A 23,825-nucleotide genomic window follows, 5' to 3' on the forward strand; every position below is an offset into this window, starting at 1 on the left:
GGTGTATAACAGCCAGGCCGCCACCACGGCCGCAGCTGCGAGGCTTTTGGATGTAGGAATATCCAGAGGGAGTGGCTTGATTGAGTGTGATAAATTCAAGGGGATTCTGCCATGTTTCAGTCAGGCAGAGAAAGTCCAAAGTTTTATCCAGAATTATTTCGTGGAGGAGTAAGGCCTTGTTGTTGAGTGAGCGAACATTCAGTAGCATAAAAGAGGCAAATGGAGGCACTGTGATAGCAGACACAGTATTGGCCGCCACACTAACCAGGGGGCTCAGAAGGACAGGTGGTGGGCGTGGCCCAGGCCAATGGCGTCGCCGAAGTGAGTTTGCCCTGACGGCCGGCACAGCCATAGTTGTAGCCAGGTAAACAAACTTATGCCTGGTAGCCCGATGCACGTAGGGTGGACGGCGCAGGAGCCGAAAAGATTTTATCACCTCAAGGCAGTCCGGGAGCGCGTGCGGGATGATGTCCCTGAGTTCCATTGCGGAGTATTTGAAACGAGACATGATGAGATGTTCGGTTGTTAGCAGCCTAGCTTGGCGTGCTACTAGCTCCAGGCGAGTTGACAAGCCGGGAACGAGCCGCAACTGTAGCCCTCCGACGAGATGATTGTACGGTACTAGCTCCAGGCGAGTTGACAAGCCGGTGAATGAGCCGCAGCTGTAGCCCTCCGACGAGATGTTTGTACTTTGTCCAAGCGGTACAGCAGCCAGCCGAGATGGGACCAGGCCATCCACGTTGGAGCATCCACGGTAGGAGAATTCCAATATAACGTTAGTAGTTTGAACAGCCAGGAGAGATGGAAAGGTCGGATGCGAGAAGCGGCGACAAACACGCCAGCGTCCTCTCAGCAACCGGAAATCATGAGAATGATTCAATGTAGAATGTACGCACGCCGTCGCTTCGGTGTGTTCCAAGGCACTTTTTTGGCCAACTCGGGGAGACGGGAGCCGACTGATCAGTCAGACTTTTCTGCAGACCGTCGGGTTGGCGTGTCCCGGCCTTTCGAACTCCATGTGATCACAATCAAGGCTTTAGCAGTTAGAGAGCTGTGATGTCATAATGGAAATTCAAATCCTGAGCATTCCGACCATTCATTTGGGCGGAATAACACAAAAACAACAAGGGGCAGTGATACGAAAAATGTAAGCGCGCTACACTGGTTTGGGACGGATTTTTTAGAGTTGGAAACGTGTCGATAGCTCAAACGCTCTAGGAGCAGTAGACGGTACAAAACTTAACTTAAGAAGAACAATAGTGGGCTTGCTTGATCAAGCCCACTAATTACCGACTTGACTTTACCAATGCAGCTGGGGTTTCACTTACCTTTATACATACATTTTCTAAATAAGTCAATGCATTTGATAAATATATACATCTGACAGTTCATATTTAAAAACTGTAATGATAAATTTAAAAAATCATGATAAAATAACAGGAAACAAGGGGCTTATATACTTTCAAGCAGCACTTTACATAGTTCAGGGGTTCCCAACCTTTTTTGCCAGGTGCCTCAAGTGTAAAAGCATTTTACCACACTCATTTGTATTGTATCATTATTTTGTGTTCAGTTAAACTCTAACAATGCCCTTCCTCTTTCTAGTTGCTCCTATTCTTCTGGATGAATCAAAATGTACAGTAGTCCGTGAGGGTGTCCAGTGTGTCTGCATGGCAACAGGAAACCCTGAGCCAGCTATTGAGTTTTACCTTCCTGACCTCAACATCACCATAAATGAGACAGAGAATCGCTTCAACTACTACACACACACAGATGGCTACACATCAACTGGAATGATCAAGCTGCGAGACAAAGGTGAACAAATGGGCAATGGAGGAACTGGTATTCATGTCCATTGTAGCATCACCAACATTTATGGCACCGAAACCGTCCAACTGGAACTGCAGCAGGAGAGTAAGTAACACTTTCTTACATGAATCACAAAAAATAATCATATACATTTCCCTGATAACCTGCATTCACTGCATATGAATGATATGAATACAGAGAAAAATGTTGGCAAAATATTTGCTGTCTTGGATAAGAGTGTGTAGGTTGACTATTTTCTCTCTAAAAAAAACATGTATGGTGCTGGTCATTAACATGTACTATTTTGTAATGAAGTCACTTTGTATTTCAGAAAAGTATATGATGGCTGTGATAGTGGGAACTATAGGAGGAGTAGCAGTCATTGCCTTCATCATTGCTGCAGTGAGATATGTTGGCCATAACAACAAGAAGTAAGTGTTATGAGATGATCAAAAGTTACACAAGTTACATAGGCATAGCTGTCTCTTTTTAAATATAATTGGTCATGTTTTGCCATCATTCGGTCAAATATAAACAATGAATCACAGTTCTAAAACCAACGTGAATCATTTGAATCATTACAATTTTCAATTGATATTTTCATAGGTACCACATCTTAATTAATAACGAAAGGGGACAAATAATCAGTATGTCACCCAACCCAAGTCTTTGCATATACAGTGCTTTTTATGAACTTTCAAAAAATATGCATACATTTGACTTTCAATTAGCAAAAAATGTGTATGACAAGTCAGTGATACTGAATATTAGGGATGAATATCAGGGACCAGTGCTAAGTTGCTACTGGTTAGTGACTTTCTCAGTATGTAAATGTCTTTAAGATCTGGGACAACCTGTGCTGTTATCAGTATCTACATAATGTTATTTTATTCTAACATTGCTGTAACTTTTCAGAGTGTTAATGGCTCAGACACTTTCAAATAGTTTGTGGAGGGAGGCTGGAGGGAAGAACATTGTTCCGTGTGACAATAGCGCTCGCATGCCTCTGATTGGCTGAATCTGATTTCAAATTAATTTTGGGATAAAAAAAACTCCTGTGGTAGCAACAGATGTCAAACCTAGCTTTCAGTGTAATCAACACCCCACCACATATTACAGCAGGAAACCCATTCATCTTGACCTATGCTGTAGGACAATAAAGTAAATCTTGTATAGCCAAATGTATGGCCCATATAAACTTAAACAATGTGTCCCTGTGTTTTTGCTGATAGGGAGCAATACTTTGTCCATAAGATTATGGTCAATTTGTTATATTTTATTAGAATATTTGTCAGATACAGCCTCTAAAACGGGACATGGGCATGTTGTGCTTTTGTCTGGAATTTTCCACATCCACTGCTTAAATCAGGTATAGCCCAATGACCAAATATGAGTACTGTAGCATAAATTGATGATTTCAGGCACAAGCATGAACGTAGCACAACCAAACATCAAGTAACGTTTGACATGGGCACAGCATTTAACCAATTCAAGTGATAAAGCTTGTGGTCCACTAAATATTATACTCATATCACACTGTTATATCCATCTTCAGTAATGAATGTGTTTAGGGTGTGCTAGACATGGCTAGAAACTAGTTAACCTTAGATAAAATTAGGCCAGAGCTGCTAGTGTCATTACAGACTTTGCAATGCTGTAATGGCTTATTAAGAACTCTGTTGTAGCATTTGGTATTTTGGCACATGATGTCATTTTAGAAATGCACACATTTGACAGCTAAATACATTGGGACAAAGTAATACCAACACATAAGGGTCCTGGGATGTACATGTAGCCTAATGAATTTTCTTGTTTTTTCATTGTTTGCTAATGAGATGCATTTGGATTTTGTGACTCACATATTTGGTGGTGGGGGGATCCACCGACATTGGGGGTTGGATGGCTAGCAGGCTAACAATCAGATAGCCGGTTTCTTCGCCAGTGGGGTTAAATCATAATTTTGTGACGTAATTGCTACAGCTCTTACATACAATGTTTATCAGATAAAAACAATGCATTCTCCATGGCCTTACGTAGCACTGCTTCTGTGCTCCGAACACAATGGTGAACAACAGTTGCCTATAGCTTGCACATGCGCACACAAACAGTTTCTGCTTTGAGTCTGCTATTATGTAACATTATGTCTATAGCCTACTCTTTCATGTAAAGTATTTCCCCCTTAAAAGCAATCAGTTATCATGAAATCTCTAACAAGCACTGGCATAAATTGCACTAAAGTGAAAACATTGTCACATTATAGAGTTACAAGTATATTAAGGTTAAACTTCTTTTTAGCCCCTTTGTCCTAACTTTTAGACAAAAGAGTCCTCCTTCACTTTTATGGAGAGAAGTAACAATAAGATTATCAAGAATCGGTATCGATATCAGTATTATGCTATTGGTACCAATAAAATCGGTGTGCAAACTCAACCTGTGGTTCCTATCTCATTATTTATTTACATGTATCTATGTGTCTGTTTTCTTTTATTACTGGTGGAAGAATCAATATAATGGAGAAATTCCAAATATTACAGCAGGGCTCTTTTTGATGCAAGGCCTCATGTCAGAAACTTGTGGATAGTGTGAGTAGTCAAGTTGTAGCTAACCATCGGACCATATAGTGTGAGCACATAAATCGTGAGCTTTGGTTTTATTGTATCGCCTGTCAACTAGGTTTAAACATGTACAGTTATCACAACCAGCTAGTTAAGTGTTTTGTTGTAATAATGTGGGGAGAAAAAACAAGTGAAGTGTTTAGGTAGGTGGTACAATTTCACATTTTGTGAGAAAGAATGGGTCTTGGAGCTTAGAGAATTCATTAGCTGGATTTCCTTTACAGCTTTGTGTAAAACTTAACCATTATTTCAATAAGTCACAATTGTGAATGGCCGGTGTTTCCAGTGATGCAATGCGATTACATTACAGTTTTATCTTGCAATAGTCATTTCAGATAAATGTGACAAAAGATCTCCAAAAATCTTAAACATTTTGACAGTTTATCTTTAGTTGCAACCACCAAAAAACATAGTATAGTAGCCTAGTTAAGGGCGTCAGAATGGAAAAATATCAAAAGCTAAACCCTTATACTTGGCAGCAACAACATATGACAATTCTGGGTGGGCATAGTCCACATTTAACAATATTAAATGCTTGCATTTTGTTATCGCTTGGAGTAGACTTGCACCAATGTCCTCACTACCAACTATAAAAATAATGCTGTCTCTTCATTAGACCACATGACACACACACACACACGTCCAACACACCATATTTTTTAATGTGTTTCGTGTCATGTGACTCCATTTCATTTTTGCAAAATAGTGCTATTCCGATAAGTCTGAAAAACCTTCCCATGTGAGTGTAAAAACTTTTTTGCATTCACAGTTTAGATTTACACAAATGAAAACCCGCCTATTGTTGAAGCTATCCATTCCATCTATAGAATAATCTTGCTGGTAAGCTTAGGTTGTGGTGCTTAACGTTTGGGCTTTGGTCAGTCATCAGATGGCTTTTGCTGTTTCTGGGGTAGAGAAATTTGTGAGAATTGCTAATAATGAAGTTAGGAAATGGCCTTGGGTGCCTTGTTTCTAAATACTATAGCATTGTATGGTAAAGGAATGTTGGAGTTACTAATGACCAGCTTGGTAGAGGAGTTTAAAGACTGTAGATGACCCTGCACAGTTTGAGGAACATTGCCCCTGTAGTGAAAACAGGGAGAAAGTGGGAAGTGGAATCCACGGGAAGCTGTTAAGCATGCTCAAGGCACACTGCAGCATAGAAAAATTGTTGGGCAGGTGCATAATGGAAGAGCAGAGTTTGGTCTGAGTACCAGATGGAAAGCATGGGGCAAGTCGACAACACAGGGGAATAGACAGATGGTAAACAAGCATTGTCATCAAACAAGAAGAACAAGTTAAACAATCAACAGTGGATGCTAACCATATAAAATTCATTGTAGGGGCCACCAGTTAATGGGTTAGTGAAGATGGAGGTTGTTAACTATGTATAGGTCATGGTTCTTTAAGGCATATTTTGTCTGGTTGTAAAACTAGCCTATTCCATGGTCGCTACAATACAGGATAACAGGATACAATAATGCAATACAGGAAGATGGGGCAAAACATGGGATTGGACATTCATGATAGATGTCAGAAGGCAACTGTAATAGTATATTGCTTTGAGACTAGATAGGTTTTAAATTGTGAGTGTGAGTGTATTATCTACTTCATTTAGCAAACTACTCTTATAGGAATAGGAATAGGTTCAAGTATGCAGAACTGATAGCAGAATAAAGGGAATGCGGCTGGCAATCAAACATAAGGCTAGCGAAGGTAGAATTTAGAGCAGGCATGTATGAAAGTATATTTGGCGGAAAACTCCTGAGCACATGTCAAGTCAAGTCAAGTCAGTTTTATTTTTAAAGCGCATTTAACATGCACAAAGTGCAACCCAAAGCGCTCCACAAACAAGACGCATAACAAAAAGACAAAAGATGCCGGATGGAGCGGTGTAGTCACCAGCGTGCCCATGACATCAAGACATGACAAATACATTTAAAAAATAACAAACACAAAAAATGCCGGACGGAGCGGCGTAGTCGCCAGCGTACCCGTGACACCAAGACATACAAGACAGACAACAAAACAAATAAACTAGGGCTGTCAAAATAACTGATTAATTTCGATTAATTAATTTGAGAAAAAATAACTGATTAAAAAAAATAACGCAGATTTAATCGATTCCGTATGACCTTTGACCCCGAGCCTTTGTAGTCAGTAACCATTAGACTGTAAAATGAAGGAGAGAGAAGAAAATGTGCTGACTAGATCATTGATTGGAACATTTACTTTTAAACAACGGCCTGATGGTGTTGATAAAAATAAAGTGTTGATTAAAATAAAGTCGTCTGCAATGTTTGCAAGGAATTTGCATATCACCGGAGTTCATCAACTCTAAAGTCGCACATCAATGCAAAGAAATAGTGTTGACATTGAGGGAAGTGTTAATTTATTTTCATTGTGTCCCCTAGGTGATATCTGTGGCCTGAAATACCTTGTTTGTGAAAAACAACTTCTTCACGAAGCACTTTTGAATTTATCTCCTCAGCATACTAGGTCATATCATAGATTATTATGACCATTATTAAAATAATAATAAGAGTTTTTGAACTTTAATGTCACTAATGCTGATTATTCAATGGTTTATTTGAATTTAAAAAATTAAAATACTTTCACAGCAAAAATGATATATGCAATTAATTTAGATTAATTAATCACAGAGTATGTAATTAATTAGATTAATCGATTGACAGCCCTAAAATAAACAAATAAAAAGTAAAAAAAAGAACAATAGATTTTGTACTTGTAGCCAAAAGACACAAAATTTGAAGTCACAGATTGTTTTTTCTATTCTGCAGACACAACACAGCAGTTGCAACTTCACAAATCCTTAAGTATAGGTGAGCAAATGTGTTTTGCACCAAATATACTGTACTGTGGTGATTGTAGCAAAATTGTGAGCATAGGATGTTTTTAATTTGTAATCTGTGCCATGGGGTTTGTGCACCAGTACTGAAGGATTTGTGAAGTTGGACCTACTGTATTGTGTCTGCAGGATTTGCACCTAATATACCTCCACAGTTTGTGGAGGCGGGCTAAAAAACAGCCCCACACCATGATGCTTCCACCTCCAAACTTCGCTGTTGGTATACAAGTATTTTAAGTGTGATGTACAATGCTATTTCTCCTCCAAACATGGCGTGTTGTATGACAGCCAAAATGTTAAATTTTGCTCTTGTCTGACCAGACAACATTCTCTGATTCTCTGAGTATTTCATAGGCTTGTCCAGATATTGTGTAGCAAACTTTAAACACGCTTTGACATGCCTTTTCTTTAGTAATGGAGTATTGCAGGGTGAGCATGCATAGAGGTTGTGGCAGTGGAGTGCATTGCCTATTATTTTCTCTGTACCAATTGCTTCCAAGTCTTTCCGAGACTTTTTCTGAGTGGTCTTTGGCTCTTGGGCTACTCTTCCTTCTGACTCCCTGGTCAGAAATCTTGCAAGGTGTTCCTGGGCGTGGCTGTTTGCTGATGGAATGATGTTCCTTCCACTTGCAGATAATGGCCCTAATGGTGCTTATTGGAAAATTCTCAAGTTTTGAAATACATCTGTATCCAATTCCATTGATATGTTTTGCAACAATAAGGTTGCGGAAATCTTGGGAGAGCTCTTTGCTTTTACCCGTCATGGGATGTTTCTTCTCTCTCAATCTGTAATTACTTTCTAACTATTTACAGATTTCAGCTGGTTCCTTGCCTTTCCTTTCCTTTTCAGCTGGTTCCTTGCCTTTCCTAAAAAAAAATTCCAGGAGCACTTGTGCGCCCAAGTTAAAAAATGTAGGAGCACAGACAAAAATGTGGGCGCACAGTCAGTTCTGTACTTAATATTCAAGAACCTTACTGACAGATCTCATAGACTGCCTCCAGGCTGGCTGTCTATAGCTTTGAAATGAGAGAGTTATCACCAAAGCCACTGATACAATTGGTTGTGACCTCCCTCCAGTCCACACTCTGTACTCTAAGTGCACCCTAAACTTCGCTTCCAAAATAATAAAAAGTCCATCTCATCCAAACCACCAGCCTCCAGCCTCTCCCTTCTGAAAGATGCTACAGAAGACCACACATTTCCATGATAGCTTTTCCCCTTTTCCCCCTCCCATTTTGTTTTTAATTAATTAATTAATTAATTAATTCATTCATTCATTCTTTTTTTTTAAATTTTGTATTACTTTCTTTTCTTCGTCACTGGATTGCGCTTACTCTTTCTGTAACAAAAAAATACCACCAACATTGTTGTGTGACAATAAAGTATCTATCTATTTATCTATCTATCTATCTATGTGCCAATCTAAAAAGCACTCACTGACAGTATTCAGTCATAACCATCACACTGACTTATGTGAACATAACTGCAAAGGTTTGACTTTTGTTGGTATTGTAAATGTGATGCTGAATAAGATGGGACATACAACTGCAATACAACTGAACTAGTTTCAGGACATGTTGGCACACATTACAGTTCTGCTTTATTAAAAAGTAAATGTAGTAGGCTAACTTACATGAAGCAAGTTGATAAGCATCATAGTTAACTATCACAGTGACAGTATACTGTATATGATCTGCTCATTTGTAAAATGTGTTGATTTATTTTGTCTCTGGGTGTGCTCTGCCCACACAGCCCCAAATAGACTGTGATCCTATGTAGAGAAAAAGGCGTGAATTCTGTTAAAATAACATTCCTGCTAGTTAAATCAAGATAGGGCACTTCAGAACATGACTAGCCCCAACAACAGTTGGACAACACGGACATAAAACCATAGAAGTGCATGGCTAGTAATCTCTACATGTAAATTCCAATGTAATTTTCTGATTGGCAATTTTTCCTAAACTGACAATTCAATATCAAATGTGTTCCTTTTTGACATAATATTTAATTGATTTCAGGTAAGAACATGACTGTGATGGATAACTAAAAGCTCTGCTTTTTACAGTGTATTTCATGTGTACACTGCAATGTTTAGAATTAATACTTGAATAATCTCTCAAAATTCTTGAGGTTATTACTGAAATGTAAATAGTTAGGTTTATAATTAAATTGATGTTACAAATTTACAGTAATGATTAAGGCTGTACATATAGACTGTATTAATGTATTTCAGGTATTATTAATCTAGCAGTATTGGAAGCCACATATACTAGACATAAAGATAAAAACATTCTGAACAAATTATATGGCTTCTAAAGTGAACTGGCAGTTAACACTGAGTGCATTAAACACTCTCCTTGTAATTTTGTTTTCCTGAAGAAAATCGATTATGCTTTCTCTATATTCAAAAACAATATCCATTAATAATAAGGGGCCCAGTAGTAAGACTGGTGATATAATATATTGTTTTAAAATGACAAATGATCAAGCTAATTGTGGTTCCTAGACATAGAGAGAGTCACAAAGAAACAGTGTCTGACCATATGGCACATGTCCCCCAGAGAGAATGGCAACCCTGGGCAGGACCTGGTTTCTAAACTGGAGAATCCATCAATGTTCTACAGCGCAGTCAAGAAGGACAAACACAGTCTCAGGAAGAAAGTGGTGAGAAATATTATGCAACAACTATGATGATGCCTATGGAATGAGTACAAGTAATAACAGTCATTTGTGTTAAATATTGACTTTTTCTTCACTTATGTGGTGTTCATGCATTCCATTTTCACCTCTCTACTGCCAACTGGAGTCATTTTTTTATTCACTGGCAGTTAATTGATTTTCTTCATGTGATAAATAACTGGGCCACATCATGTGTACAGTACATTATACTATTCCTAATCCCTTAAGTATCAATAACAAATGAAAAATGTGCAGGAAAAAGGTATACTAAAACATGCTAGGAACAGCAACATAGATAGAGAAAATAACAATATAATGAATTACAATGGAAACGCCATCAAATTATTTATTAATCATTTTATTGCCTACATGGATGTCATTGTCGCCTACTGGTTCCTTCTGTTCCCTTCAGGACTTTTGGGCTTTATTAGTAGCATACCTTGGGGTTTTACAGCATCCCTGTAAGACTATGATTAAATAATCTCAATAATTATTGTGCAGAAAGGGTACAGTATTCACGTTCAATTTGATTCTGAAAATATGTGAAAACAATGGTCGCTCATTTAATTCACTGATTCCTTTTAGTTGCTGTAATGTCCTTCAGTGTGAGTCTGTGTATAGGCTTCAGAATAGATGTGTAAACGCCTCCCGGAAGACAGAAGAGACCTGTAACGTCTCCCGGAGGGGAATGGGGTGAACAGTCTGTGGTTGGGGTGAGAACAGTCTTTGATAATGTTGGGCGTTTTACGCAAGCAGCGCTTGCCCTGGATGGCCTCGATGGAGAGGAGTAAGGAACCGGTGATGAGATGGGGAGTTTTCACCACCCTCTGCAGTGCTTTTCGGTCGTATTCTGGTGTAACCTCCATGTTTCAATCTCTAGTGTTTGAGCAGCTGACCTCTGACTTCACATCCAAACAAGCACAACTTACATGTCCAGTCCATTGCTCTGCATTTTCAGTTTTCCAACTGCAAAAAGAGAAAGAGGGCAAAATTGTTATCAATATGCATCTATTGGCCATGTTTAACTAAAACAGCTGTTATCAGTGAATTTGAGAGGCAATGAGGCATAAGTTTGTCACATTAAATGATAATTTAACTTATTCCTCCAGAGACTTAATTATAACTAAAAATATCACGATTTGGCAAAGTTGCACGTGTGCATTACATTTGTACTTAACGGTTATGCAAATGTCAGGCTAATGATGTGAGCGATGCACCAAAGCTACTGAGAAAAGACATACATAAGATGGACATTTTACAGAATTAATAGGCCTATGCAGACATCAAAAATGCTCTAGAAATGCTCTAGAAATGTTAACGCTAAAAACAATCGCCTTTAAGTAAGGTGCACCATTTAAGTTACGTTGGAATTATATGAGCCATTTTGCACCTCAATAATGGCATGTTCGTAGAATTGAAAGTGTTCAAATTCCACTGCAGCCTTTTGCTAAATCACAACGAAAGATTTTAGATAAAAGACAATGGCGGTAACACTCCATAATAAGGTGCCATAATAAATAGCAAACTAGTAATTACCTAATCCTTTGTTAATATTTGTTAATTGTTACTAAAATATCTATTTGGCACAAGTTAATAGTTTTTTCATCATTAATTAAATATTAGTTGTTTGCATAAAATGTGTATGTTTATGTTTTAGCAAATCTATTAACTAATATTGTATTAATATATGTAAATAGGTAACTACATATATTTTTTTGCACTAATTAACAGTTATTTCTTACATCATTTAAATATTAAATGTTTATTTACAAACTAATGCTAATATAAAAGTTAATGACATATTATTATTTATCTAGCTTTTCTGATTAGCTTTGTGGATAATGTATGGTGTATGGCTTTATGGTCTTGTGGGGTGTATAAGGCCCTACTGCCAGTGGTTGGTTGTGTGAGAGTTTGCACTCCTCTTCTTCCACTTCATCCTTATTGGATACCTCTGTGGCTGGCTGTCCTGTAATTGGTGACTCTGTCTAGTGTTTGAAAATAGTGTACTCTTTGCCTTTGGAAGTACTATTTGGTTGCTGCTTGAATTTGGTGAAATTCAGTGGAGGGGGGTGTAACAGAGTTAGAAATGTAGTTTAGTGTTTGTATGTGATTTTCGCCGTAATTAAGCAGCTTTATTGAGATTGGTGTTTTGGAGCCCCCTTTGGAGAAACACTATACTGCAGCTCTGCTGCGTTTTGTCCTTGTATTGTTGCCATAGCCGATCAGAAGCGGTATGCCTTGCATTGCGTAGGTTGACTGGATAAAGCACTCCCCACTTTGTTTTAATTTTGTAACTGTAAAATGTTGTTTAAGTTGAAAACTTTGATATACCACCTGTATTATGTTACTTTACATGTATTGTTAAGATTTGGGTTCAATTTTAGCAACTTAGAGAACGTTTATTAATGTTTATGCATTACCTCCGTATGGTCTACAGTATGTCTGTGAGTGTTTAGTGAGTCTCAGAATATTAATAAACTCGTTCTGTGCACCTGAACATTCCATGTCGCATGTCTCCCTTGCTAGTTGGGCTGACGGTGATGGTGTAGGAATGATGCTTGTAATATAGCCCATTCAACTACTTGTTTTGTTTTAACTTTTCCTAAAGGAATAAATGTGATAAGCCAGTTTTGGTCTCAGTCCCTACACCATCTGACTAGTTATATATTAGGGGAGACCGGGGCTGGTTGGAACAGGGGCAGGTTGAAACACTGTTAATATCCAGGTTACTAGAGGGAGCTGCAACAAAATTCCAACACTAAACTGACGGCCTTATTGAGTAGAGTAATCTCACGTATGTAACTGGTCTCCAGGTCATTAAAGGGGTGGTTCAGGATTTTGGACATAGGACCTCATTTCCAAGTAAGCAAGTGTGATATTTATCAGTGGAGACCGTTTTAACTGGACACGTTTCATCCAGTTGTTCTAATTGCAGAGTTCGCAGGTGCTAGGCTAGCGCAAGTCAACGGTATGTGCTAGCCTGCCACTAAAAACAGTCTTACCTACTCCAAAGGACACTCGATTTCATTTATAATTAATGAAGTTTGAAAACCTGAGGTGACTGATATTAGCAGGCTAACAGCATTTGTGCAAAAAAGTTTGACCTAATGTGGGCGGGGCAGGTTGGCACCTGATTTTGGGGTTGGTTGGCACATATATTCCCTATGGCCATTTTGTGACAAATCTATAAACTTTGTATTTTACACATAAAAACATCATCAATCTTTATTTTAGCATTGTTATTGTAATTACTGAATATAGTTTTACATTTGGAAGCATTTCAGACATTTTTAAACATTTGAAGTAAAAAAAAAATCGGTAGGGAACAAATTGGTCTTGACGGTGGGCCCTACTGAAGAAAAACACACAGGAAAGACATCAGCAAAGCCCTACAGGCAGTGATATAGATGAGCACTTCAAACAAAAGCAAAAGGGGTACTGCAAAGGACTATAACATAGGTGTTCCAACCAACCCCGACTACATGTGCCAACCAACCCCGTGCATGGGGCAGGTTGGCACTCGTGCACAACACCACTTTAATCATATATAACTCAAAACAAGGGATAATTTGTTGACATTGAATGTATACATTTTGTAGCTGAGATCCCAAGCTTTCAGTTAATCACAATTTGACAATTTCAACGCATTGTAAGACGGAGAAATATAGCCGAGAGTGAAAAGTGTTCCAACCAGCCCCGGTCTCCCCTACTAATTAAGCTTAACCAACTTTATTATAAGGGTCCCCCATACTGATAGTTATATATTACTAATATATTAATTAAGCTTAACCAACTTTATTATAAGGGTCCCCTATACTGATAGTTATATATTACTAATATATTAATTAAGCTTAACCAACTTTATTATAAGGGTCCCCTATACTGATAGTTATATATTACTAATATATTAATTAAGCTTAACCAACTTTATTATAAGGGTCCCCTATACTGATAGTTATATATTACTAATATATTAATTAAGCTTAACCAACTTTATTATAAGGGTCCCCCATACTGATAGTTATATATTACTAATATATTAATTAAGCTCAACCAACTTTATTATTAGGGGCCCCACGCTTATTGCTGTATACTACTAATATATTAATTAAGCTTAACCAACTTTATTGCAAGCGGTTCCGGCACCGACAAGAGTGGCAGCATGTCAAGGTAGCTTCGTGTTTTTTTCTTGAATTTGCCCTAGGGAATCGATAAAGTATCTATCTATCTATCTATCTATTGTGGGTCCTATGGAGAGTGGTTCATATTGGGATAGGCAGAAGCACAGTTTAATAACAATTAGATAAATAATAATAAGTCATTAACTTTTCTATTAACATATAATTTGCAAATAAACATTTAACATTTAAATGATGTAAGAAATAACTGTTAATTAGTGCCAAAAAGACATTTAGTTAACTATTAACACATATTAATACAATATTAGTTAATAGATTTGCTAAAACATTAACATACAGATTTTATGCAAACAACTAATATTTAATAAATGATGAAAAAACGATTAACTTGTGCCAAATAGATATGTTAGTAACAATTAACACATATTAACAAAGGGTTAGGTAATTACTAGTTTGCTATTTATTATGGAGTGTTACCGAAAATGGCTAATTTTCTCAGTCAGTAACGTTACAAGTACAATTATCCAAATTGTTTTAGCAATACAGTAGGAATATCGATGTAAACCATACATGGTTTAATCTTTAACTTAGCATGCTAGCAAGGGCTTTCTCTTGGCTAACGTTACAACTAAACTTCATTAAGGCACGAAGATAACTGCTATTGGCAAATTTATACAGCCTAGACACCAGATGCCACCACTTCCTCATAACTTCGATAACAAAAAAATACCAAAGGGCTTAAATGCCTAGAATATTTATTTTCTGCTCTGCATGGTCTGCTCGAATATCAGTTAGCTGCTAACTGTTAGCTCATATGTCGGTCACTTAGCAAGTTGATGAAATGAAACCGAATGTGCAGTTTTGCACAAATGCTGTTAGTTCAACCTATAATATAAATATTTTACACATTAATACATACTGTAAACTTACCGGACAGAGCAAGTCACTGGTGAAGCTACGTTACACTTCCGTCCCAAAAGTCGGCTAGCATCTACACACCATTGTGAAAGGTGAACACTGCTGACCTTTAGCCTGACGAGCCAGACCCACATTAAAATGTAGGGTCTGGGCACTCACCGTTCGCAGTGCTCAGTCCGAGGGGCGGGATAATCAGTTGTCTTTCAAATTCCCTCTGCACTAATAGGACAGCGGCAGCTTATGAGTCCCATGCGTTTCCCCACCAGCGGAGCTAGTTGGCTAGTTCAAACGTTTGCCAACTTAATAAAAGCTTAACTCGTGTCACACTGTTCGCCAACAGCAACATCCATCTTATTTGTTTTCAAGTAGCAGGGAATTCAAGCCAAACCGTTGCAACTCCATCAATCATTATGTTAAGCCCACCTAACGACTCTATCGATTTCGATTTCTGGAGCTCACAAGCCAATGGAGAGTTGCTAGACTAGCCCTGGCAGGGGCTGTCTAGATTTCTAGGCTAGCTGACCTTGGTTGTGGAATGCAGAATGCTCCCTCTGCTGACTGAATCGCACTTGTGCACTTGAGTTGTGAAGCTTACTCGTGTATCTCAAGTTTTAGACCCCATCGATGCAAGTTCGGCACATTACTAATGTTACTCTGTCATGTCTTGACCCTAAGTCAGGGCTTGAAAGCTTGCATGTACATGCAGTCAATGCACACAGTCTGTACAGATTTAAAATGTTGATGCTGTACAGTCCATTCGGACTTAAAGTGTGGTGTGTTGCACTGGTGTCTTACACCATACAGTACCTGTCAACACTCCTGTTTTTCCCGGGTTTCTCCCGTATTTCAAGGTCATCTCCCAGCACTCTCCCGTTTTGTTATTTCTCCCGGAAAACTCCCGTAATTTGCATGGCCATCAAACTTCATTTTAAAATCATTGATCCATTCAGGTTGCCAGATTGTGTATGAAATACACCGTACACATACACGATCACTTAGTTTCAATTTCAACCGTTTTGTCATAGGCTGAAACCTGGCAACCCCAAACCAAGGAAGCGGGTGCCGACTGCGCAGCCTGAGTCTCGTCGTAAGCAAGCGGGCTAGTTGAATGGCCTACTCCAGAACTAGCTGTTGTGAAATTGTTGGGAATTTAATTAATTAACACATCACATAAACTGTTATTGAGTGTTGTTGATACACTGAACTTGTGCCCTCGGAACCAAATCTGACAGCAAGCAGCTTTGGAGTTCTGGAAGTAGGCTGCAGGCAGGCAGCTGGTGGATACATAACTGGCATGCGTAAGGTAATGGTAATGGTAAAAGCAACGACCGAAATGAAACACGTGTATGAAACGTATTAAATATGCAAACACAGATCCAGTATAAACACTGCCCCGGTAAAAAAAATCTCCCGTTTTTGGAAAGCTAAATGTTGACAGGTATGGTCTTACACAGAGGAATCACAGATGATCTTAATGGTAATATAACTGAAGTCAGAAGATCATGTGATAAGTAAAAAAAAAATCCTTTATTCCGATGACTAAAAATCATCGAAATTTGTGTCAGACTGCTTCCACAGAAGTATACTTCCAGCGTTACACTGTGCGTAACAAAGCTCCATCAACACCTTTCACATCTGGAAACACTCCAGTCCCCCTCGACATCCCCCACTCACAAGTCTATTTCTAACAGTCAGCTGAAGATGCAGCTAGAGAGACTGCTCCAGAGCAAAGCTGCAGGTCTTTGATTGCATCAATGACAGGGTCCTGATGGCTTGCCGGATTCCACAGCATCTTTTTAACCTTCAACCTGAGCCAGAAGATGGTTCAAGTTAAGTCCTGTGGACATCTTTACTTGGTCCTGTGTCAAAAAATTCTCCATCTGCTCTCGATGACCATAGACTGGTTGCTTGGTTGCTCTTATGTGACCACTTACCTCGATTAACTCCGGCTTACTGCATCAAATTTTGGGGAGTCAGTTAGTTTACTGATCCAATGTTGTTAAATAACTATGTCCACGCGTACGGGGGTTTGAAACGGAGATTGTTCCTTCGTATTGCAAAATAATCAACAAATAAACATCAAATATGTTCTTAATATCCCTTGCAGGACTAGGCCATCATGCTAACCAATTGATGATAACGTGTTAACCATATGCCGTTATGGGTCCGTGTATGATTCACTCATTTGAGAATCAAAAATCAAAAAAATTACTTGTTATTTCATTATTTGTGATACAAACAAACAAATAATGCTTTATTTTTCAAACTTTTGATTTCATGGTCAGAAACAGATTTTGATATTTATTTTTTCTGATTGCTGTGACCTGGAAATGATTTATGGACTTCCATTGCCAGCTGCTGCTTCTGTTTTGTAGTGTTAAATTAGACTACCAGTCCGATCATAATTTTACCATACACACAATTTAACCTTAAGACAATGGCAATATTTAAATGTCCACTCGGACAGGGTTGCATTTCCCAAAACCATAGTTGCTAACCTGTTAGCAACTTATGGGCTCCTTACACCAAACAACTTTGATGAGATTTGGGAAAGATTCTTGAAAGATTGGAGTCTTTTAACTAATGCCCCCCATTCATGCTTTACTCAAAAGACTACAATCTTTCAAGAATCTTTCCCAAATCTCATCAAAGTTGTTTGGTGTAAGGAGGCCATTAGTTGGTTGGCAATGGGAAATAGGAATGGGAAAGTAGTAGAGTTTTAAGTCACAGACTATGATTTTGCAATGACTAGGGATCTTGCAGGGTCACTATTTACAAGACTGCAACAAGATTCCTTTAAATTATTACCCATCGTGCAATAGATAAACAGGAACTAAAATGATAGCCTACTAAACTCAAAGTCGTATTTTCGTGTTTCTGCAGCATTGTTTCATGCGTGACATCCTTAACCGTTATAGAGTTGTTCTGTCACATGGAAGAGCCGACTAAATATGTATAAGAAATTACAAATATTATAAGAATAACAAATAAGTATAGGCTACAGCTGTCACCTATACTTTGCCCCTTCCTGTTTGGTGTTGGAGAGAGGTCACTATTGGATTTGCCAGAGGCGGATAGAGCTTCATTACTTGAGTAAAAGTACAGATACCCTTTGCTAAATTTTACTCAAGTACAAGTAAAAGTACAACAGTCAGATGTCTACTTAAGTAAAAGTACTGAAGTACTTGTTTTTAAAAGTACTTGAGTATCAAGAGTACAAGAGTAGCCTACATTTTCTAAATATTCATTACTACTGCCACAGTTTACATTTACAGAAACGTCCTACATGGAGTTATGAAAAATGTTAATGTTAATACCTTGGAGAATGTAAAAGGAATTGAAAGTAAAATCAAGTCATTTTCATCTTTTTACCATGTTGCCAGGAATGGGCAGTATTTCTAATACATGTATTTAAAATACGTATTTCAAATACAAAATACTATTTTGTAATTGAAACACTTGAAGCGAAAACTATCATTAACTTGTTCAGAAACAGGTTGGCACATTCCCACGATGGACCTGCTGCGTCTTCATCCATTGTTTCGTCCATGGTTTCATCTCGTATCTAAATCTGACCATGGAGTTGACTTTGGCGGAAAGGTGATTGCTGATAGGCTGTCCCAATCAGTGGCGCCTGCACAATCCAATCACGTTTGAGAGGAAAACAACAAATTGAGGGTTTCCGAGATTTTTCTTTTTCCCTTTTTTTTAGAAGTAGTAACGGGTACTCACGGTTATGGATAGAAATGTAGTGGAGTAAAGAGTACAATATTTGCCTCTCAAATGTACTTGAGTAAAGTCTACGAGAAAGTCTTGAAAGTCTTAAAGTCTTGCGAGACCGTATGGAATAGTCATTCCACTAAACCAGTGGTTCCCAAACTTTTAACAGGTATGTACCCCCCTGAGACATTATGATCTTCCGGAGTACCCCCAACACCTCCAATTGTTAACAAGTTTTTTTAAATCATTTTATTTATATTTAGTTTTGTCGTGAATAGGATCATAAACATATGATACAAATCTCATCAATAGTCAACATATGATTTTGATTGAATTCAGCACATTTGTAGACCTATCATATGTTGTGCCTATCATATGTGCTGATTTTAAATAGATCTGCACCTAATCTCACACACAATTATCTTGTTGTCTTGAAAAAGCAACACTTACCCTAATATTGTTAAAATGACTCAATAAAACAACATTTATCCTGCAGAGGAGAGGAGTTGCTTATATCTTGTGACAGTGCGTCTTCAGCTGTGCTCCATACGTGTCTATCGCCTCTCCCCTAATCACTTTTAACCGTCATTACCAATTTGCAAATGAGGGTGAATAACTACTCATCATGAGATATACTTTGTAATATCTTTATTCTAATTATGTTTCCCATTGTAATCGTGCAATTTGTAATGTTTTGCATGGACGTGCGCTGAACAAGGGTAATTCAGTATTTAAAATAAATATGACATACTAGAGCTAGATCGGGCCCAACCCCCACCACCCCCCAAACATGTACACTTTAAAACTGAACATATCAACTATAATTCGAAGTTGTTTGAAAGACAGAAATCTATTCAGAATGATAACATGGTTAATTAATTAAGAATGCAAGTCCAAATGATTAAAACACGGACAGTGCAAACACTGATCCAAGCCTATCCAATTCTGAACAAACAAACTGTTAGCCTATAGGGTAGTATATTCTATAGACGAATAATGCTATTGCACATATTTATTTTGCATTAATGTTAACATTATTAATTAACATAAAATTATTTACGAACGAGGCAACGTTTTGTAAGCTGATACTTTCAAAGACAGGTGGACGCCATGCCACAGTGGTCTGATGACAGACATCTGCCTGTAACAGATGAAGTGAACTGATTAGGGTATCGCATGCGTGCTGCTTGCTTTATAAATAAGTGCCACCAACATAATAGAATGGTATATTAATCGCAAAGCTCTATAGCCTACTTACATGGTTCTACATGTTATCATACAAGAACAAGATTGCGTACACTGTAGCTGGTTTCAGAGCGGTCCTTCTCCGCTCTATAGTTCGGCCAGCTGCGCTGAACACCCGCTCGCTGCTGCTGCTACTTGCTGGGATGCAGAGGACGGATTTTGCCAACTTTGCAAGTTTTGGGTACACCAACCTGTTAACCTTCCACCATCCCAGCAGATCTCTGTCTTCCATGACATGCCTCTGTGAGATTTACATGGTCACTTCATCCTCATCTTGTCTATTGTCATTATCTTGGTTTTCCCACTCGGCAAAATCAGGGTCTCTCCTAGGCTTGGCTGCTGGTGGTGTGAAGCCTGTAGCGCTCACTGCGCTGTCAGTCCCTGCATCCTCTTCCTCAGACGGCAGCAAGCTTCGTACATGGGCATGCACACCAGAATCTCTTCAGGTGACATTTTTCTCAATTGGTTGAATTTTGGCCATAGGAAAAGACCAACAGTATGTCCTTGCTGCCTAGAGTTAGTGGGAGAGGGCTGGCAGTGTCTCTTCAGTCTCTCAACCCAGAGACAAACCAAGTTCAGGGTGGTATATTTGTCCCCTTCCAGTTCTCTCTGGGCGTTGTAAAAGGGCTCCAAAAAGGTGACCATGAAGCTCAGAATGTCAGGCTCAATGATGTGCTCTCTCTCACCGCGGGTCTCCAGCTTCTCTTGCAACTCTGATAGGTCCTGCACTGACTTGAGTGTCAGGTAAACTGTGCTGAATATGGTCTCCACCATCTGTAGAACTGTCTTCGATAGCTGTGCAGCCAGTCCTGATTGTTTAACATATCTCACCAGCCCCTTGCATTTATCCCAATGCGTGAATTAGTGAAACACACTCAGCACACAGTGAACACATAGTGAGCTGAAGCACACACTAATCCCGGCGAAGTGAGCTGCCTGCTACAACAGCGGCGCTCGGGTGCAGTGAGAGGTTAGGTGCCTTGCTCAAGGGCACTTCAGCCGTTCCTACTGGTCGGGGTTCGAACCGGCAACCCTCCGGTTACATGTCCGAAACGCTAACCAGTAGGCCACGGCTGCCCATGCCGAAGTACGGCCTCCTGTAAGACTCCAGGGCTTTGATTATGTTGCTGCCTTCATCTGTCACCCATACTATACGGTTCAGGGAGCTGGGGTCAAGGCCGAATTTTGCTCACTAGCAGGCGCACTATCTCGCGTCTGATATTTTTTCCAGTTTTAGCTCCCTCCACCGGAAAGACCGCTGTGGTGAGAGTTTTGTCAATTAATGTGAAGTCAGCGTCCCTGTAATGGCACGTAATGGCTATGTAGCTGAGCTTTCTGTAATCGTCAGTCCACATGTCCGTGCTCATCCCAACATCTCCACTCTTTAAAGCATCTTTGAGATTCTCAATAAAAGCTGCACCAACAAGTTCTTGAGCTAGGCCTTGAAAGCCCTCTCCGCTGACGACATGAAATGCCCTAATGTCTCTGAAGCAAAACTCTACACATTTTTCTGTAACAGCTTGCTTCGTTCTCAGCGGTATGTTTTTGGTAATAGTGAACAAGGACATTAAAGGCTGACTCTCATCTTTCTTACCATGCAGACAGGCCTTCTTCATATGCCTATTCAGTGATGAGGTCCCCGTTTTTTTGCTGTCGTATGCTAGGAGCAAGCTGCACTTAGAACACTCCACAAAGCCGACACGCATTTTGTCACTGTCGACAACTAATTTGAAGTAGCTCCATACTTTGGATTTCCCTTCACATTTGGCCAAACTTACCTCACCCGATATAATTTTTTTCCTCACGTCAGAAAGCTCCATTTTGCAGGCCTATTACATTGGTAAACTACACAGCGCTGCAGGTCAAGTGCAAGCGGACGAGTGGGGGAGATTAAGAGCGTCGTGAAAACACTCGTAGATGTACGAGTGATCCAGATTTCTCGTAACTGGCTAAGAGCGTCTTAACAGGTACTTCTCACAGAGGTCACCAGCAGGACATACACGGAAATTACAACTTAGAAAATAATCATCCAACTTACGTTTCCATTCGTTATTGTATTTACTTGATGAATCCTATTTTAGCTTGCAAAAGAGCATAGCCTACATTTAATGGTCATAATAATGTGATTAAAGTCAAAAATGCAATTAAGTTATGAAACGAGATGTTGCCAGAATAGTTTGCCATTATCTTTGTGTAAGTGTAGGCTATCTTTTATTAGGCCTATGAGGTAAAGGCAGAGAAAGGAACATGTGTTTTAGTCTGTGTTGCGTCAAAGTTCAGGGTTTCCTTAACTTTGCAGTTAAGGCGGCCGCCTTAGCAACACACGCCTGCCGCCTTAACTAGCCTATGTCGTCAATTTAAAAAAAATAATAATATATATATATATATATATATATATATATATATATATATATATATATATATACTCCTGACTTTACACATTGGAATCTCTTGTTAAGGTAACTGTGAAATCAGTTGCAGGTATTAGAGTCAAACACAATGGCATTTAATTTTTGTAAGAGTAAATTGTGATCCACAGTATCAAAAGCTTTGGAAAGATCAACAAAAAGTGCAGCACAGTGCCTCCTACTATCCAGAGCAGATATAATTTCAGATCAGGGTCCCAGCTGTGATTGTACTATGTTGTGCTCTGAAACCGGATTGATGTGGGTCTAATAAACTGTATTTTGAAAGGAATGATTTCAATTGGTTGTTAACTAGTGACTATAATTTTTGATAAGCAGGGTAATTTGGAGATTGGACGGTAATTATTTAGATCATCCTTGACCCCACTTTTATGTAGAGGTGTTATATGGGCCATTTTCCAAACTGAGGGAAATGTACTAGTAGAAATAGAAAGGTTAAAGATATGAGTTAGCTGCTCAGTGATGAGGGGAGCAGATAGCTTTAATAGAAGAGGATCTAAATTATCCTCACCAGTGAAGCTCCTAGGGTTCAAAGCATTGAGTGCCCTAAGTACTTCAACAGAGGTAAAGGGTGTTAAGGAGAAAAAAGAAGGGGGGGGGTGGAGTGCCTGTATGGCCTGTACTAAAAGGGGTGGCGTTGTCAGGATTATGGTTTAAATTGTAAGACTTGCTTACATTCTCTTCATAGATGTGGCCGGCTACAGCGAAGTGTTTGTTAAAGGCGGAACAAATTTCTAATGGGTCTTGAAAGCTACAGGAGTCGGGGGTGCTTTCTTTAGATGAGTGTCCCTAACACAAGCAGTAGGACAGTGGTCAAAGACTCCACTGACAGTAATTTTATTTGGTTTGTTTGAAAAAATTAAATCAATGATGGTTTAAAAGATTGGGTCTAGTAGGTTCAGTGATTAGTTGAGTGAGATAAAGGCTAGCAGAGACCTCTTTCATGTAACTTGAAGCAGCAGATGACCAAACAGTATTAAAATCCCCTAAAATGATAACTTCAGTGTTGGAGTAGCTGGATATTAAAGATATTAGGCTAAAACATTTTATGTCACTTACTGCAAACAGCACCTAACCAGCCGCTAGCTGTCTGTGTCCTGAATACACTGTAAAAAAAACGCAATCCCTGTGGACAGAGATTGGACTGGCTGTAAATTGCCACAATGAGGTCAGAAATCTAGGCGTTGAATTTCAATAAGCAAGTCAGTAGTGTGGTTAAGGGAAGCTTTTTTCAACTAAGACAAATAGCTAAATTAAAGCCCTGGCTCTCATATACTGACTTAGAAACTGTAATCCACGCTTTTGTTACATCTAGGCTGGACTATTGTAACTCTCTGTATTTAGGTCTGAACCAATCTACTCTTGCTACACTTCAATTAGTCCCAAATGCAGCAGCTAGGC

The 23,825-nt window shown here is 39.0% G+C and overlaps 1 protein-coding gene across 5 annotated transcripts in view; it reads left to right on the forward strand.

Moving 5' to 3' along the window:
• mag (myelin associated glycoprotein) overlaps positions 1–23,825 on the forward strand; it is a 100,964-nt gene that overhangs the window by 68,978 nt on the left and 8,161 nt on the right. For 3 of the 5 annotated variants that reach the window (XM_048260245.1, XM_048260246.1, XM_048260244.1), the window contains exons 7-9: positions 1,606–1,914; positions 2,141–2,240; positions 9,856–9,958. In XM_048260245.1, coding sequence (XP_048116202.1) covers positions 1,606–1,914; positions 2,141–2,240; positions 9,856–9,958 — 512 coding nt within the window. The remainder of the gene's footprint in view (positions 1–1,605; positions 1,915–2,140; positions 2,241–9,855; positions 9,959–23,825) is intronic. The other 2 variants (XM_048260247.1, XM_048260248.1) reach the window with 1 other exon arrangement.

This window comes from Alosa alosa, chromosome 13, assembly GCF_017589495.1.
Source record: "Alosa alosa isolate M-15738 ecotype Scorff River chromosome 13, AALO_Geno_1.1, whole genome shotgun sequence".
Taxonomy (NCBI): domain Eukaryota; kingdom Metazoa; phylum Chordata; class Actinopteri; order Clupeiformes; family Clupeidae; genus Alosa; species Alosa alosa.